Raw genomic sequence first — 19,358 nt, 5'->3', positions numbered from 1 at the left:
ATCTGTAGAAAATGAATTTTTTAAGTTCTCTTTCATATCATTCCTTCTTTCAGACCTGAATGCCACTTCAACTTTATGAGAATATAGATTAATATTAACCAAAGAACATACCTTTGCATGTGGAATAAAGATTAGCTAGAAAGGGTTTACTAATAGAACTGATAGTGACAGGGAAAACAGAGCCTGGAGAATAAAGAAATGAGAAAAAATAACCAACCAGAAAGCTGTCTGCAGGACGCTGATTTTGTAATAGGAGTTGGAATACAAATTATCACAACCTTTGAAAGCCTGCTTTTACCTGTGAAGAAACTATGGGCATCAGATTGGCATGGTTTCTTGAAGTTATGTAATTGAAAATGATAAGCAAAGCAAATATAAATATAGATGCAAAAAAGAAAGCTGTAAGGAACTACAGCTGTAAGGACTGGTCTCAAATAGATGTGAACTACAAAAACTGTAAGAAGCTAACCGTGTAAATTTTAGGAGGAAGTGTTTTGTAAATTTATAATGAATTACAAATAAGAAATAAGTCATGGTTATTGTTGCCACATTTGTTTCCATTCACAAATTTATGATAGTTGGATGAGAGTATAGTTTTAGATTAAAAGAATGGGAAAATGTTACTCAAGGCTCAATTTTTTTATCTGAGAAATAATAGGCATAGAGTTTCCTCTTCATGTTGTCCTGCTCTTGGATCTGGTTAAGAATACAAATTAGAAGGGCTCTAACACATTTTTCTGTTACTTTGTAACTTTCACAGGATGGTATTTGTTCTGGTTCCTGAGCCTTCTTTTAATGTTCTGTGTCTGGTGATGCTTCTGTCTTTGCTTTCCTTACAGAGGGAGGTGTGTATTAGCTCAGTATTGGAAGTTGACGTAGATACTGTCAGAGACTGTGGGTTTACTTGCTGATTCATGCAGGCCCGCGTGAAGGGAAAAGGGGGAGAATGTAGGAATACGGTAGTTCTGCTGTCAGTACAGCATCGTAGGAGGCGGCAGTTAAAATTGGCAGCTTTGCCAAAGCTCTTCAGTGCCCTCTCCCAGATTGATTTGGAAAGAAGTTGGCTATGGCAGTGTGTCTTTGTGTTCCCAGCGTAATTGCCCTGGTTGGGTGTCAGCTTCGGCTGTGCCCCGCTTGTGGGCCTGCCTGGCCGCTTGTCACACAAGCCCCGCAACAGGCTCCTGGCCCTCGGTGGCTTCAGACACCTAGTGTAGTTTCAGGACTTCTGGCGACTGCAGGTCCCCGCATCTTCCGACTCCTGCTTACTTTCCCGTTTTGTCTCACTCTCTCCCGTCTCCGGCCACGCTGACTGTTCAGTTTCCTGAAAACGCTGTGCACCTTACACCAGAGCACCTTTAAATATTCTATTTTCTTTGCCTGGAAAAGTGTAGTGAATTTATATTCATCTGTCAAAGTCAGACCAAATACTGCTTTCTTAGGAAAGTCTTTCACTAACCCCCTGGAACTACATTAGTTTACTCTTACAAAATGTTCTTTTATAAACCCCATGTCTCCGTCCTCCCAGAGTCTTCTGACTGTTCACCACACGTCTGCGTGTGTGATTGTCTTCCCCACGTGCAGAGCTGTGTCTGTGTGCTCCTCACTGCGGCCTCGGGAACTAGCCCTGTGCCGGCTACATTGCTCGGCGCCCGGTAACTGTGAACTTAATACGCGAGAAACCACCTGTGTCGGCCTGTGGGAAGATGCTGGACATGTTGTAGGCATTTTGAAAAAACTCATGAAGCACTTTAAATTAAAGAAATAACAGTAAAAACCAAACACTGAACAGTAAATGCAGTAATATTTCAAGAGAGGAAATAAACATTATGAACTAATGTTTTTAGCTGGGGGTTAAAAGAAGCGTCAAGATTGTGTAGAATTTAAAGTTTGTATAGAATTTAAGTATGAAATTAGAGAAGATATGGGGATGAGATTGAAAGATTGTCGATTTAATCCTACGTTTATATACCTACTCTGAGCCAGAAACTATCCCAGTATTTTTGTACATGTCATCTCATTCAACTCTCCAGATGACTTTGAAATAGATAATAGTTTCTAAAATAAGTTGGCGTCCGCTGAGGTTAAGGCACGTGGCTAATGGACGCTGTGCCTCACTGTTGTTCTCCCAGGCCTGGACCATAATAGACCCTGCTGGATTGCAGGGTCTGGCCTTCTGACTTCCATACCAGTGCTCTGGTTGTTACGTCACGCTGCCATCCTGGAGGATGTCAGAGATGAATATGATTTATGTTCTGTTGAGGGTTAAATAAATTTGAGTCAGTTTTATTTTGTGCATTAATTACTAGCAAACAGTGGCCCGTGGTACCAAAGGGAATAACATGGTAAAAATCATTTTCTTGTTCTATACCATTTTTTCAGAGCTGTAGTAATTCTTAGTATATTTCTTTTATCAACTGGTTCCTTACAGTTTTAGTTTTCAACAAAATACTTACTTTAGTGTGTGGGTTGTGTGAAAAAAATAACAATTTGAGTATATGAATTGTTAAATATTTACTATTATTGATATTTACATTTCAGGGATGGGAGGTAGGTGGGAATTTATCACTTGGAGTCAACAGTTCACTGTTTCACTCTGCTAAGCATAACATGTTTAAGATAATTGGAATTGAATTCTGGAAACTATATACTATTTTCCTATTCATTGCTACAGTAATAATCGAAAAGTTTAATGAGGATTATTGAATTTAGATATGTCATTCTTAATTTCAGGAAAGCTTGTGGCTATTGCAGTAATTGATGAGAAAAATACATCAGTTGAACATACCAGGTATGGTGCCTTGAAATAGTTTTAAGCTTCAAATATCATCCAATTCAGACTTTACATGGCTTCAGATAAACTTGACACAGTATCTTACTTTTCCTGCAGTGTTAGATATTAGATAAGGCAGCATATATTATAATTGAATAATTATATTTTTCAAGTTGATGAAATGGAATATTCATGTATTTTTTGTTTTCTCACAGATTAAAGTCAATTATTCAGGAAGTTGCTAGAGATTATAGAGACCAGTTCCACAGGTAGGTGTTTGCATTCTGGAAGGCTCCATTATCTTTGTTTACAAAACAACTTTTTTGTTTACAAAATAACTTCTTTTATTACAAAACCTAATTAGGTTTTGTAATACAGTAAAGCAAAAGTAGGAGTATTTCATACTTTCAAAGATGAATCAAGGAGCTGAAGTGAATTACAGCATGTAGCATTTCAGTATGAATTGTTTGGACTTGAAGTTTATTGATATGTGTCTTACAAGTTTAAAAAAAACTTATAATTTGTATCATAGCTTAGTCTTGATAGGATTTGGGATAAGTTGGTGGTAAGAAAATATGCACATACAGGCATATACCTCAGAGGTATTGCGGGCTTGGCTCCAGCCCAGTGCAGTACAGCAAGTCACATGCAATTTTTGGTTTCCTAGTACATATAAAAGTTATGTTTTTGAATATTAAGTGTGCAGTAGCATATTAAGTGTGCAGTAGCATTGTGTCTAAAAACTGTACATACTTTAAAAATGCTGACCATCATCTGAGGCTTCAGTGAGTTGTAATCTTTTTGCTGGTGGAGGGTCTTGCCCCAATGTTGATGGCTTCTGACTGACCAGGGTGGTGGTCACTGCAGGTCAGGGTGGCTGTGGCTTTTTCTTAAAATGGGACAACGGTGAAGTTTGCCTCATCCATTGACTCTTCCTTTCATGAACGATTTCTCCGTAGCATTGGTAGCATTTTACCCATAGTTGAACATCTTTCAAAATCTGAAGCAGTCCTCTCAAACCTTGCTCCTTTGTCAACTAAGTTTATGTAATATTCTAAATCTTCTAAATGTTGTCACTTCAGTAGTCTTCGCAGCCTCTTTACCAGGAGTGGATTCCTGGAACCACTTTGTTTGATCACCCATAAGAAGCAGCTCCTCAGCCATTCAAGATTTATCACAAGATTATACCAATTCAGTCACACCTTCAGGCTCCACTTCTAAGTCTAGTTTTCTTACTGTATTCACCACATCTGCAATGACTTCCTCTCCTGAAATCTTGAACCCCTCAAGATCATCCACATCCATGAGGGTTGGAATCAGCTTCTTCCAAACTCCTGTTAATGTTGATATTTGACCTCTTCTTCCTGTGAATCATGAATGTTCTTAATGGCATCTAGAGTGGTGAAGCCTTGCCAGAGGTTTTCAGTTTACTTTGCCCAGATTCATCAGAGGAATCACTATCTATGGCAGCTGTGGCCTTAGGAAACACGTTTCTTCAATAAGAAGACTTGAAAGTCAAAATGACTCCTTGATCCATGAGCTGCAGAATGGGTGTTGTGTTAGCAGGAGTGAAAACAACATTAATCTTACTGTGCATCTCCATCAGAGCTCTTGGGTGACCCAAGTGCATTGTCAATGAGTAGTAATATTTTGAAAGGAATCTTTTTTTTTTTCTGAGCAGTAGGTCTCAACAGTGGGGCTTAAAATGTTCAGTAAGCCATGCTGTAAATAGATGTGCTGCATCCAGGCTTTGTTGTTCATTTGTAGGGCAAAAGGCAGGATAGATTTAGCATAAATCTTCAGGACCCTAGTATTTTCAGAGTGGTAAACGAGCATTGGCTTCAACTTAAAGTCACCAACTATATTTGCCCCTCACAAGATAGTCAGCCTGTCCTTTGAAGTTTTGAAGCCAGGCATTGTTGACTTCTCCTCTCTGGCTAGAAAGTCCTAGATGGCGGCTTCTTCCAGTTTAAGGCTGTTTCATCTACACTGAAAATCTGTTGTTTAGTGTAGCCACCTTCAAGACTTATCTTAGCTAGACCTTCTGGATAACTTGCTGCAGCTTCTACATCAGCACTTGCTGATTCACCTTGCACTTTCATGTTACGAAGATGGCTTCTTTCCTTAAACCTCATGAACCCACCTCTGCTAGCTTCAGACTTTTCTTCTACAGCTTCCTCTCCTCTCTTAGCCTTCATAGAATTGAAGAGAGTTAGGGCCTTGCTTTGTATTAGGCTTCGCTTTAAGGAACTATTGTGGCTGGTTTGATCTTCTACCCAGACCACAAAAACTTTTCTGCATATCAGTAATAAGGTTGTTTTACTTTCTTAACACTTGTATTCACGGGAGTAGCCCTTTTAATTTCCTTCAAGAAGTTTTCCTTTGCATTCACAACTTGTTTGCTAATTGTTTGCTGGAAGAGGCCTAGCTTTAAGCCTATCTGAGCTTTCAACTTCCCTTCCTTACTAAGCTTGATCTTTTATAGCTTTTTATTTAAAGTGAAAGACGTGGGACTCTTACACTTGAACATTTAGAGGCCATTGTAGTGTTATTAACTGGTCTGATTTCAATATTGTTGTGTCTCAAGGAATAGGGAGGCCCTGGGAGAGGGGGAGGGAGAGAGATGGGGGAACAGCTGGTTGGTGAAGGAGTCAGAACACACAAAACATTTATTGCTTAAATTCAAAGTTTTGTATGGGCAGAGTTTGTGGCACCCCGAACATCACAATGGTAACATCAAAAATCACTGCTCACAGATCGCCAGAGCAGATATAATAATAATGAAAAAAGTTCGAAATATTGTGAGAATTACCAAAAATGTGACACAGCGACACGAAATGAGCAAATGCTGTTGGAAAAATAGCACAGATAGACTCACTCAAAGCAGGGTTGCCAGAAACCTTCAATTTGTAAAAAACATAGTACCTGGGAACTGCAGTAAAGCAAAGCTCAATAAAAGGAGGTTGCCTGTATACTCATACATTTGAGATAAAATTAAATGAGCAATCACAAGTCAGATACAGACAGATGATGATTTAACAGGAACTCAAAGAATAATGGAACATAAAAAATAGGTGATATTTTTTCCTGTATGCTAAATCAGTTTGTTACTGTCATAAAAGACAGTCAATATAAATTTGTTGCATTACTTATTATGCCCTTTTTAGTCTAAGTCTTCTAATGATATATCAATGATATATGTATTTCTTGTGTTACACAGTATGAAACAAAATAGACATGTCTTAAAATTTGCTTAATTTGTCACGTGTTTGTATCTCAAAAGCCAGTAGAATTCATACTTTTTTATATTTATTGTGATTGATATGTTAAATGTTTACAGTGTTTGCATGCTTACCAAACCCTAAATTCAGTGCTTTATATTTATCTTTTTTTGTATTTAATATTGTTCTCTCCTTCTCTGTTCTTTTTGGTTGTTGTTGATTAGGGATTTTCAGTTTGGCCATATGGATGGAAATGACTATATAAATACCTTGCTGATGGAGTAAGTAAAATGCTAAATGATGAAATGATTTTGCTATCAACTCTATCAAATTTTTTTTGTTTGTTTTTTTTGCCACACTGTGTGGCTTGTGTGATTTTAGTTCCCTGACCAGAGATTGAACCTGTGCCCCCTGCAGTGGAAGCATGGAGTCCTAACCACTGGACCTCCAGGGAAGTCCCGACTCTATCAATTTTTAAATTTCTGTTTTTCAGAGACAGGCAGGACTAATAGCTGAAAAAAGCAAACCTTTGTATATGCTAATGCAGATATTCTCCCATTAAATATTTACTTTAGGTTTTAAATCTGTATTTGAAACTTATTAAACTTTAAAGTTCTCTATACTAAAAATAAAAAACTCCCAATTTAATATTGTCAATTTATAGTATTTTGGAAAGAAAACATCATTCAAAAACTTGTAAACTTTGTAGTTTCTGTTTAATATGAACCTTAAGTTCAGTTTTAATGAATAAATGTAACTTAAGTAGAAAATTTTTATCATCCAAGAATTAATTGCTGTTCTAGAAGAATTTAACAGACTAAAGTAAGTTTATAGGAAAACTTTGCAGCTTTAATATTAATATTGATTATGCTTATGATGTAAAGATCTGATTTGTCACTTCAGAAAGTTGATGTTAGAAAACATTTACCAGACCTATACCGAATTAATAAGTTTCAAATAAAAGCCTACTCTATTCAGTGGACGTTTAGTGAGTATTTGCTCTAAGTCACACACTGTGTTTGGCATTGCACTGTTGATGCAAAAAAATGAGTGAATTATAGAGGCCCTGTCTTCAGATGCTCACAGTGTGCTGGGTGAGACAGCATGGTGACTACAGCACTATGTGCGAAGGCCTGTGTGGTACGGAGCTCTGGAGACAGAGAGAGACCCACCCACACCAAAATGCACAGCAAGGCGCAGGGGCTCAGGAAACGCTTGCCACAAGAGCCGGTAATCAAGAGGGAGTCTAAAGAATGAGAAGTAGCTGAATGAAGAATGCAGCGAGGTTATTTCAGGCAGAGTGTAATAGCAAACACAAGAGTGTTTGGAAAATGGGTCTTAAAATAGCCCGGACGTGAAGATGGCGGAAAGCCCTCCAGAGCTTTACCAACTTATAAACCCAGAATAACATTCATAATTTTCAGGTAAGAGCCTAAAATTACGAAGTAAAGTACCTCTATTCATTTATAATCAATTCATTATCCTTATTCCAATAAGAATTTGAGAGGGTTTACCGAAGACATAAAGTACCAGATGTAATATATAATGAAGAAATCAAGACAAAGGGAAATAAAGTAAAGGATCTATACAATTACCAAAGGTACTTAAACAATTTGGATTTTTAATACTCAAGACAAAGTAGAAAAACATTGCTTATACATTTCCCGTCCCCTATAGAATAACTGTTGCTTATAGGAGTATGGCCGACCTTGTAGAAACCTAAGAGAAATTGCTATGCTATATAATCTCATAAAGGGGGGCACATTATAATAGAAATGTATTTTTAATAGGATCTTTACAGTATATATAGTAGGGACTTCGATACAACCATTTATAATGTCCTTGGAGGCAAGCCAGTAAAGTGATGCAGTAAAACATTATGGGCAAGAGGCCAAAGCAATTTGCATCTGATAAATAACTCCTTGATTCAGGATAATATTCAGAATTTCTAGAGATGGATGGACATTCCTTCATGAGTATTATTTCTAATGCGAGTTGTGAGATAGAAGTTTTGCTACAGTTATGGTCAGAGAACAATAATCTCTACCACCAACCCCTTATTGTTTGGTTTTTTAAAAATTCATACTTTGCTTTTTTTTGAGAGAAGAGAGAAGGCATATAATGATGGCTATATAATAATCGAAAGTCCTTAATGAGCACTTACCCTGTGACCAACACTGGACTGAGTTGTGAATGTATGTTTTCTGACTTTTACACTAACTCAGTAAGGTATAAGTACTGTTATTTCCATTTTATATAGATGAGGAAATTGAAATTTCTTAGAAGAAACTCAAGGAAGTTAAATAATAAGCCAAAGGATGCTCAGCAAGTAAGTCAAAGAGATCCAGTCCTCAAATGCAGATCTCTCTTACTGCAAAATCTCCTAACTACTGTAAGATCAATATTGACACATAAATTAGTGGAATTTAATAAGTATTGATGCCTAAAAGTTTTTAACGTAGGGCAAATACGTGATATTATATAAGATAGTTAACACTGTAGCACTGATGATGTTTTTTACTTTTTCTCAAAGGAAATAGGGTACTCTCAGACCTTTGGTCTATTAAATTATTTTGTATTTGATTTTTGTGAGTATAGTTAAGAGGGAATAGGATGAGGTGCTATTTTTCATCGTTATTCAAATGGAATTATTTCAGAACAAATTGTTTCTAGTTCAGCTGTGTATTTAACTTTTTCATAAGATATATTTTTATAGGAAGACCAGGTTCTACTTCATTCCATAAAAATAGAATTTTGCTACTGATGCACTATGATGATAACTAATAACTAAACTGCTGTAAGTTAAAAAGTTGTCTCATGTTTTTATAAACAAGAATGAAGCTAAGATTTTTTTAAAATTACAGTTAATTATTGCCTAACAATAATACTGGATAATAAAACACCCTGATACCCAGTGGCATAAAACAGCAATCCTTTATTCTCTCTCACTCGTCTGGGCTTGGCTGACCTTAGCTGGGCACAGCCAGACGTGGCTCCAAGCTGCTAGTTAGGTCCAGGTCTACCGTACGTGTCTTCCATGTCCTTGACCCTGGAGGGATATCTTCCTGGGGGATATTCTTCTCATGGCAATAGCAGAAACACAAGAAGGCAAGCACATTTCAAGCCTCTGCTTCAGTCATTTCTGTGCCTTCCCATTGGCCAAACCACACGGCTGAGCCCAACATCAGGGATCATGTATGCACGTTTTGCCTCAGTGAGAGAAGGACGTGGTGTGGGGAGGGATAGAGAATTATAAGCAAGAAAGCAACCTCCTGGACCCAGTGACTTATGTGGTGATAATACAGTGCTGTAAATTGTTTCTATTGTAGAGTTTTGTGCTTTTGCATAATACATTCATATATAGACATATGAATAACCATAAACTGATATGTAGGTGGCATACAGAATTAAGTACCTTTTTATGATTATGCAAAACCCTATTCTTGAAGGGAAAACAAATTATTTGAAGTAAATGACACATTAGTAATATTATGGTTTTTGTCTGCAAACTGAATTGACGTCTAGTATATCACTGAAGCACCCATGAGGATGGGGTGATTATACTGTAGGGTAGTGGGAGTTCAGAGAATTTGGAATAGTATTTATTGAACATGTATTATGTATTGATACAAGGAATGTGCTGGATATTTAACTTGAATTTTCTCATTTAACTTCTGTAGCAAGATAGATACCCTGCCCCCCACACCTTTGTTCATTTATAAATGAAAAATATTAGACTTAAAGTTGTGGGAAAGCATCAGATCCGAACACAGGCAGTGTAACTCTGGAGACCATGCTGTTCCCTCTCTAGTTGCCTGAACGCCCTTTAACTGAGGTGGGCTGTATATGATTAAAGTGATGGTATTTAAGATAAACTTGTGGCAAGGAATTATATTGCCCAGAAATGGATACTTCATACATAATAATTTTTATCCTTAGGTTTGATCGTGAATACTCATTTGTCTGATGTTGTATACTAATAGTTTTCATAAATGTTAATTTAGCTATTTTTTAAATTGATGCACAATTTGAAATTTTCTTTATGTAAACAAAGGAAGGCAGAGCTATTATAGCTCCCTCCTTTTGTACTTCTAGTTATTTAGATATAATTCAAATAAGTATCAGAATATTTGTTGTCTCTGTGTTTAACATGTATTTTGATTTCTTTTGTTTTTCTATTTTCAGTGAATTAAAAGTCCCAACTGTGGTTGTACTGAATACTTCAAACCAACAGTACTTTTTACTAGATAGACAGATTAAGAATGCAGAAGACATGGTCCAGTTCATTAATAACATTTTGGATGGCACAGTAGATGTGAGTTTTTGCTTTAATTGCAATGGGGTGATGGGAGGAGGTGGAGGAGAAATGAGTTGTTTTCTTCTGATTCTGAAAGAAAGAGTCGGCCATCACCCGGGGTGAGGGGCAGGCCTCCATCCTTGCTTCTCTCACACGATGGGCTGAGTCACATTCCCCAGGACCTAAGTGGCAGAGGCTGCTAATGGGTGGAATGTTACTCGGAGGACATAGGTTGTCATAGTGACTGGGGGAGGTGTTGCTGGCATTTAGAGTCAGGGGCTAGGGATGCTGAGAGGTCTGCAGGGTACAGAGCTATCTGATAGTGAACTTCCTGACTCTCAGTACCTCACTGGATTCAAGAATACAGTTGCATTAAGTTATTGGCTTTCTAAAAAAACCTGTGAATAATACCACAGTTTCTTAAAAGATCAGGAAATGTATTTAAAACCAGCCCCAGTGGAGTGTTCCAAGTATAATCCTATAAAATATTTCTCAGAAATGATGAATGGATAATCTTCACTGTTTTTTTCTGTAAACCATATTGCAGTGTTTTTCAAACTGGGTTGTAGCCCGTATTAGCGGGTCATGAAATCACTTCAGCAGGTGGTGGCCAACATGCATCTTAATTCAATATACTAGAATAAAATAAGAAAAGAAGAGACTTCCGTGCTTTCGTGAAGTGTAATTATTACTTTGTGAGACTTGTTTCAGCTTTACACAAACTATATTTGAAAGTTGGCTCACAGAGTAACAAGTATTTCTTCTTTGGAAACACTCTGAATCACACAGTAGGAATTTTATATTTGTGAAAATAACACTTGTTGAAATGATGCTCACCTGTAGGAGTGAGGACCCTTCAATTTGTAAGTTAGTGAAATTCAAGGAATGAGCCAGACTTTAGGTGTGGCTGAATGCAGGGATTTGATGGATTTTCATCAGGAATTTTTCTCCCTCTGCCTTGCAGCACTTTTTTCTTTTTGGGTTTCATCGTCGGACAGACTCTCCCTGCAGGACCTTGAGGATATCCTGCAGCAAGTGTAACACTGTCAGCTAAACTGAAAAGCTGGGCAGGCCGGCGCGTGGGTGGGTCAGCCTCAGCCGAGCTGCTTGGACTGTGGCCAGGGAGGACACATGGTCATACAGGAGAGCAGAGGAGGGTGGGACAGAAAAACCAGTCAATATTTACTCCGTGGCTCTTCCAGGTGCTCTGTGTAATCGTTTGTAGTCAACTCTTGACCTGCAGTTGTAAGATTATCTAACAGAAAATTGAAGTAATAGTACTGAAATAACAATTTAATTGTTTTTTATTTCTTGTTAAATTTAAGGCCCAAGGAGGGGATAGCATTTTGCAGAGATTGAAAAGAATAGTATTTGATGCCAAGTCTACTATTGTGGTAAGTTGTGACAGTGTGTTTAGTGTCACTTATAATTGAGAATATATAGGTATATAGGTTATGTCTAACTAAGGTAAAATCTGGAATTTCAAAGGATTTGGTAAAAATACGTATTCTTAACTTGCAAGATAAGAACTAGTACATATTTACGTTAAGAAAAGATACTAATCAGGTGGATATTAAGTTTCTACAATTATTCATTTCTGTATGATTGGTGAGTTAACTGGAATTTAGAATCACTTAACCTGATAGCATGACTTAAAGTGTTTTCCAGAGTTTCTTTCCTCCTCCTGCCCTTTTCAGTCCTTGGATCTGAAGCCTTCTTGCTGAGAACTCTAAGAAATCTCTCTTACTATCCCAGCTTCAACTGTCCGTCAGCTTGACTGCAGGGCAGCCCTAAATTTGTTGGAGCCTTGAACTTAGTTCTAGTTGTCTATCTTGAGCTCCTCCACGGGTATTTTCATTCATTATGGCCAAAAGCAAAACAGAGCTAACCTTCTTCTGTTGGTGAGAAGTAAAGTCGTGCTGATAACTCATTAGTTACCCCGTGCGTCCTTCGGTTTGTCAGTGACCTTCTTTCCACGGATTGGGCCCTTATCCCGTTATGTGTGGCTGCCGGCCTCCACTTGGTTTTCACACTTCCTCTTGCCCTGCCTCCCGTCCTCCACCTAATTAGTATTACTAAAATAATCAGTTCTGATCGCTTCCCTTCCCTTTTCCAGTGATGCCCCTCACAATTCTCTGTCTGTCTCACATATCCTCCTCCTCAGTCTTTGAGCTCACACTGTACCCTGGCCTGCCTTGTTCTTACGCTTAAATTTCTGCCTCAGAACACCTTTATTCTGTGATGCCTTCTTCCATTCTCTCAATCCAAAGCGACCCTGCTCTCCTCTGAACTTGTCTGTTTAGTTCTCAAGAGTTACAGTCACAATCCAGAGAATATATTGTACTTGAAAAACCTGTTCAGTTAAATTGCTTTTACTTTTCTGGGAGCTGAGGAGACAGTATACAAACTGAGGGAAATTATTAAGTTAATTTTGCTTTACTACTAACCAAACAGGTCAAAAATGTTAAAAATGTTATGTGAAGAGAATATTACCTTCTTTATGGTCAATAACCACCCTTCTCCATAGCAGACTCCTATAGCCAGGATATAACTGTACAGCTCTTGGCACATAATAGCCATCTCAAAGAGACCTTTGTGATTAATGTGAGAAAAATAAACATCTTTTGAAAAGGTAGTGGAGAATTTGGTGCCCTTTTCTGCTGCCAATAGCTGGTTATACATACACACATACATGGGTATAAAATTCTCAAGGGTCTTTCACACGATAGTCACAACGGAAATATTGACATTGATTCATTGGAACTAAAAGCAAGTTGGATGGCAGCAAGAGGAAGAAATCTGTAGTGGTTTTAAATTCATTTATGCTTTTTATATCAGCATACAAATGAGGGATGTAATTATCTTTCCACAGTCTATATTCAAGAGCTCTCCGCTTATGGGCTGCTTTCTCTTTGGCCTGCCACTGGGTGTCATCAGCATCATGTGCTACGGCATCTACACGGCTGACACAGATGGAGGTTACCTAGAAGAACGGTATGAAGTGTCCAAAAGTGAGACGGAAAGCCCAGAACCGGTAGAAGAGAGCAAAGAAAAACAGGAGCCCAGGAGTGGGGACTCTCTGGTGCCTGCAGTGCAAGAACCCAAAGATGTGTTAGAAAAGAAGAAAGATTGAGACTTTACTAAGATAAAATATTTCATAGGATTTCAAATTATTAAAGAGTCTATTTATTGAATTTAGACATTTAATCATGACCTTTACAGAAGAGAACATGGTGTTTGTATTTTGCTAACATCAACTGCATGGGTTATAAAATAGTCCTTCCGTAAATGGGGAGATGTTTGGAGCAAAGAGATGAAACGTTTGTCTAAAACAAACAAAATCAAAACACTCCATCAAAGTTTACCTTACAGATGTTGTTCTACCAGATCACTTCTATTTGCATGTTTCTCTATTCTCTATCTGAATATTCTGTGACAAAATTAAGATTCTTGGGCAGAATATTTAAATTGGCCAGGCAGGTAGAAGATACATGTGTGATAGAGAAAAATAACACCACCACCTCCTACCATCCATTTTCCTCATGTTTTGGATAAGATTTATATGGACAAAATTAAGTCTTTAAAATTTAGGCACTTTAAGGAGAACTAATAACTTTTTCCAAGGATCAAATTAAGATTATGAGATAAAATAATTTGGTTTTATACAGCATAGTGATTTTATTTTGTTATTATTTTTAAAGGAGAGGAAATGTTACTTTTTACCTTTATACTCAGTTGCATTATAAAACTTTCATATGGGCCTATATCGTGGGAAAAAAATAGTCTTATGTTTAATCTTTGCAGCAGAAACAGGATTTACTTGGATCAGTGATTTCAAATGATGCCCTGGACACTGAGAAGGTGTCTCAGCCAACACTGCAGGAAGGGAGGGGGGTCTCTGTCACTCCTACACTGCTTTAGCCAGAACAGCATACTTTTATCTCTCTGTTTTATATATTGGGATTTTGTCTAAAATTTTTTCTTTGGTAAAAAGCTCCTGCTGCTTTTTAAAAAGTAATATATATCATGTTTTTATTTTATGGTATGGTAACTTTATAGTAATTTATAATCTAGTGTGTGTGTCTGTATATCTATATATACACATACACACATACATAAACACATATAAAATTTATTGACATACATCTGTTATGTAATATTACGGGCGTGTCTGTGTTCATAGTGAGTAATGAGTGGCATAATCAGCCTGTTAAGAAACTTCACGTCCAGTGATTAAAGACATCTGCCAGTTACCTGCTCCATCCTCCCAGCTGTTATCCATTTCAGCTAATGACCTCTCATCTTCTCTCCATAACGGAATAACATAGGAATTCTATCCCAAGTTATGTACAAAGACTGGTATTTTTTAAATAACAGTGTGGTATGTTTATTGTAGATTAGTTTATGTTTGAGACCTTCATTTTAGCTAAGTTTCGGATTTTTATTAAGTGTAATTTGGGTGGTTATTCATTGAGTTATGAAACATTTTAAAATGTTTCATCACTTTAAAACTATGTAATTCATGGTCCTGATAGTGAAGCTGTTTAGGGCTGTGGTCCCCAGGGCAGCCTGGGGCTATTTCTGATGCCATGCTGATCACTGCTAACCTCACGCTCTTGTGCCTTTGTCCTAAGGAGTTACTAGGAATTGCTCTCTCGTACCTTTTAGTATATAGTCATTACTTGTTCTTCATGTTTGGCGCCCCATTATTATCATTTTTATAAATGAAGCACGTATGCAGTTACAGGAAATTTCACGAAATACCAGAATGAAATGTTATTCTTAAATGGAAATTGGAGATAAATGCTGTTAATTTAACAAGGAAATTTCTCTCTAAAGAGTAATGAGAGAGTCTTTTGGAAAATAGATACTAATATTGGCAGCAGTCAAGCTTATTTTGCAGCTGTGAAAAGCTTAGCTAAATACAGACGCCTCACGTTAGTCTCAGCCTGGTGGGGAAGTTACAGCTTAGCCACTACCAGTGACAGGAGGAAGCTGTAAACATGTCATGGCTTTTCTCTTCATGTTTATCACTAACAGATGTCTGTTATCTGCATGGTTTTGTCTTTTGTCAAGCACACCTATAAATTAAAGACCAAAACAGGAAAAAGAAAAAAAAAGGAGCAAAGCTTAATATGTATCAACGAAGTCCAGTGTTCTTTGTATTTCGAGATTTTCTTGTCTATAAATTAATGCCTTAGTTCTCTGTTATCTTTTTTCACAACACTATACTGTTGCCCCATATTCTTATTTGTGTTTTCAAAGTGTGTCTATTTGGGAAACAAAAAGCGTAGATGCTTTGTAAGTGAATAATTTTTTTTTATTAAAATTTTGCTTTCTACTTGTCTCTACTTTAGGATATTGTCACAATATCCTCACAAAACAAGTTGAAAATTTTTGCTCACTAGTATGGTTTTCCCCTCAATGTGATATCAGAGTTTACTAGAAATGCTGTTTTCGTTTTAGGAAAAATTACTTCAAAATAAAGGTAGGTTTCTTAATGAATCTTGTAGAAGAACATAGATATCATCCTGATTCAGTGATGAATCTCACTGTGATTACATATCAATAGGGGGAATGCCCTTCAGTAAGTTGGAGTTTTGCCTTCTCTTTCAGTTGCAATAAAGTTCTGTTTCCAACTTCTAATATTCAAGATCCTAGATGCTTGCTGTTGCTGAATCTGGTGCTCAGACAGTTTCTAAAGATATTTCAAAGAGAGAAAGTGCGTGTTTTTACGGAGCAGCGCACCCCATTATAGCTTGCAGTCCTTTTTGTTTCACTGTGTACGTTAATACTTCTCTATCTCTAGCTATCTGAAACTTAGGTGGATTGACCTGGAATTTTCACTTGCTTTCTTTATACATAGTGCTCCCTGGTATCTGAGTTAGAAATAACATGAAGAGCCAAATGTCTAGAGGCTGAAGGACGGGTCTATATGAATAGTCAATATAGCTAAACAATTAGCTATATTTTTATTCAGTGGATATTTGTTCTTGTTGATATTTCTTGTGTTTTGTTTCAGGGGCTTTTGGGTTTTGATTTTGCAAAAAGTAATTTAAATATTTTCATCATTGCTTCATATGATATGGAAGTAGGACAGGGAAAAATCATTCAGCTATTCTTTTTATATAGAGAGTGTTCAAATAAACAAGTGTAGGATGCTAAGACTATCAATTAATTGGTGGGATTAGGTTTGCCATTTTATTTTTATAAATATATATTTTTTCTGAATGTGTCTGAGTCCAAGAGTGGGCAAAAAATAATTTTCTACTTTGGACTAATCTATAAAGGTTTTTGAAAGTTTGTGTTACTAACTCGTTGAATTCATGATATCCTGCCTTAAGGCACCAATTGTAAATCTTCATTTTTCTAAAATAAATGAATTGAAAACACGTAACCGTTTGTTATTTTTACCATTTATCTTCTGGTTGTCTGGGATGTAAATAATTCTCTATGCAAAGCAAAAAGGACAGTTGAGATGCATCTTCCACAGTGTTTTTTTTTTCCTTTTATTAATTGTAAGTTATTTGTAATTATAGAAACATAGTTCTAAAATTTAAACAGACTTGATAGAGATAAGATAGATTGTAATCTAATTCTTTCATATTGAAGGTGAAGAACCTGAGATTCATAGGTTTGATATATTTTGTATTTGTAAAACCTGATCATTTTAAATATTAATTACAGAGTTTAAAGCTAGAATAAGTGGATTTGAGTCCTTGATCCAACTGCCAGATTGTGATCTTGGACACAACACAACCACCCCTCACTTTCACTGTCACTAAAATGGGAATCTAAAGCCTCAAGGTTTTCTTTTTTAAAATAGCAAACAAATGGGGAAAGTATATTATGAAAAAATAAAACTTTATGCAGATTAATGTTTTATAATTTGTTTTTCCCATTTTATGCCATGAGCATATCTTTTAGTGAGAATCACTCTGACACAGGAGTAACAGCCACAAAATTGGTTCCACACAGACTGACTGGTTAGAACGGGCCTCTTCTGATAAGAGCCCTCAACTTTTTTCTAAGTTCATTCCTATAAACAGAAAAGATGTTTTAAACAAGTAGTAAAAAAAAGGGGCTATTATTTTGTTGCAGTTTATTCTTGCAGCAAATGTTTATTAAACGTCTTGTATGTACTCCTGAGGATACAGCAGTACAAGGCAGTCACAGCCTCAGTCCTCATGGAGTTTTTAGCTGCAATAACTGGTACTCAGGCTTACTTAAAGCGCTCATTTGTAAGTTTTCTACTTTTCTGTTTTTCTTAGTTTCCCTTCTCATATAATTTGTTGTTCAGCATCTAATTGTTGCTATTAGATCTCTGGGATCTTTGGGACTCAGAGGGTAAGAGACCAGGACAATACAGATGGCATCAGTATGAAGGGGTGGGATTTACCCAGCGTGTCTGAGACTGTCTGTGGGTGGGTGACAGGGAGGGGGGTGCAGTTCTACGTGAGGGAGCACTGGACGAAAGGAATCTCCAGGGGCACACTTGGCTTCCTGGGGGGTCAGAATTCCCACACTGAAAATACGTAAACATAAGCCGACATTTCTTCCTGAGACAGATTCTGTAAGGCCGTAAATGCAAGCACTAAAGCCACCCTCTACGCCCATGTTTACAACCGTCCCTTCCCTTTACAGCAAAAAGTCCAAAAAGAGTGTTGGCCAGCTTTTATATAGTAAATTTTAGTTGGGTGGATGAAGCAGTCAAGTGAAAGTGATGAATATGTAATAGGAACTGAGGATATTTTTCCTCTCATTCAGAGTTTTCATAGGATCTTGGCATCCCTGTCTTCATCACTAGGGTCACTTAAAGATTTATGGAACAGTGTTTTTTTTCCTTCAAAGTTGTTTGATACTCTGCAGTTTCTGAACATATGTTTGATGTTAGTAGAAATTCTATATCAAACCATAAGAATCCAGTCAAAACTACAGTAAATGATCAGATTTTAATGACTCATACAATGACATTTAATATTTTGATGTACACTCAAAAATAATCTATGTAACTAATAAATCTGTGTTAAATTCCTTTGTCTCCTTTTTATTCTTAAACTGATTGTTAAGGAAACTATAAGATTCTGAATTGGCATTATTGAGACTTCTGGACTATATGACTTTTCCAAACAATACTTTATTGTTCTAAACCAAATAATTGATAGAAGGACTTAATATTAAAGATTTTTGTAAAGTAAAAGATTACTCCCTTTTTGTACAACAGGTGATTTTGAAAGGAGTAAAAGAATTTTCAAAATTCACCCTATTTTTGGACATAACCCTTACTACAATCTATTCCTCTCAGTTGACAGTATGATCTCAAATTGTGAATTGCTGGCCTTCAAAATAATGAGTTTTTCTCTGTGGTCCTTGTAAATACATAGAGTGATTTAAATACTAACTGTGAAGCATAACAGTAATTTCCACAGGTGCCTAAGGACCTCTAGGAAGATACACCGGGAACATTTTTTTCCCAGAAAGATCCAGTTATTTATTAAATTATGAGGTACTCCTCAGATATTATGGAGGAAAGTTGTTGATGATTAATCGTTTTAAATTTATAGTATGAAGTATAGTTTAAAGAGCCTTTGGAGATAAACTGCGGTTGATATCTGAGTAGAATCACTCAATAATTGTTTAAATCTGAACAAGTCACTTAACCTCCCTTGCTCATTATCTCTGATCGGGGGGCGGGGGGCAGTGGCTTGTCTCCCCATTCCCTTCTCAGGAGTGAAGTTGGGAACCTTAAACTCGGTGGTGTTATCATGTATGTGCATAAAGAGGCTGAAGTTTTAAGGGACTCGGTAGAAAAATGTCAAGACGTTAGGGTGTTTTGGCCACTGCCTGTGATCTTTGGGAAGGTCCTTATAGGAAAGAGACAGCATGGGAAAACAGGAAGGGAGCGTACAGCTCTGCAGAGAGCCTTCCTGAAGCCAACAGTATGTGACTGAGGTAACCATTTTCCATTTTTACTTGCAAAAGCCAAATTCCTTGCTCCAGGATTAATTTAAGAATCACTCACATATGGCCACAGGGAACGATAGTTTAGAGTCTCCTGACCACGTAGCTC

The 19,358-nt window shown here is 37.0% G+C and overlaps 1 protein-coding gene across 1 annotated transcript in view; it reads left to right on the top strand.

The window, feature by feature from the left end:
• The window catches only part of TMX3 (thioredoxin related transmembrane protein 3), a 43,945-nt gene extending 27,265 nt beyond the window's left edge, over positions 1-16,680 (top strand). The window contains exons 11-16 of the mRNA XM_036823010.1: positions 2,731-2,788; positions 2,986-3,039; positions 6,216-6,272; positions 10,177-10,306; positions 11,614-11,682; positions 13,161-16,680. Coding sequence (XP_036678905.1) covers positions 2,731-2,788; positions 2,986-3,039; positions 6,216-6,272; positions 10,177-10,306; positions 11,614-11,682; positions 13,161-13,421 — 629 coding nt within the window. The 3' untranslated portion in view covers positions 13,422-16,680. The remainder of the gene's footprint in view (positions 1-2,730; positions 2,789-2,985; positions 3,040-6,215; positions 6,273-10,176; positions 10,307-11,613; positions 11,683-13,160) is intronic.
• The last annotated feature ends 2,678 nt before the right edge of the window (positions 16,681-19,358 follow it).

Source organism: Balaenoptera musculus, chromosome 14 (genome assembly GCF_009873245.2).
Source record: "Balaenoptera musculus isolate JJ_BM4_2016_0621 chromosome 14, mBalMus1.pri.v3, whole genome shotgun sequence".
Lineage (NCBI taxonomy): Eukaryota > Metazoa > Chordata > Mammalia > Artiodactyla > Balaenopteridae > Balaenoptera > Balaenoptera musculus.
Note: the sequence above shows the minus strand (reverse complement) of the source record. Positions and strands in the feature narration are given on the sequence as shown.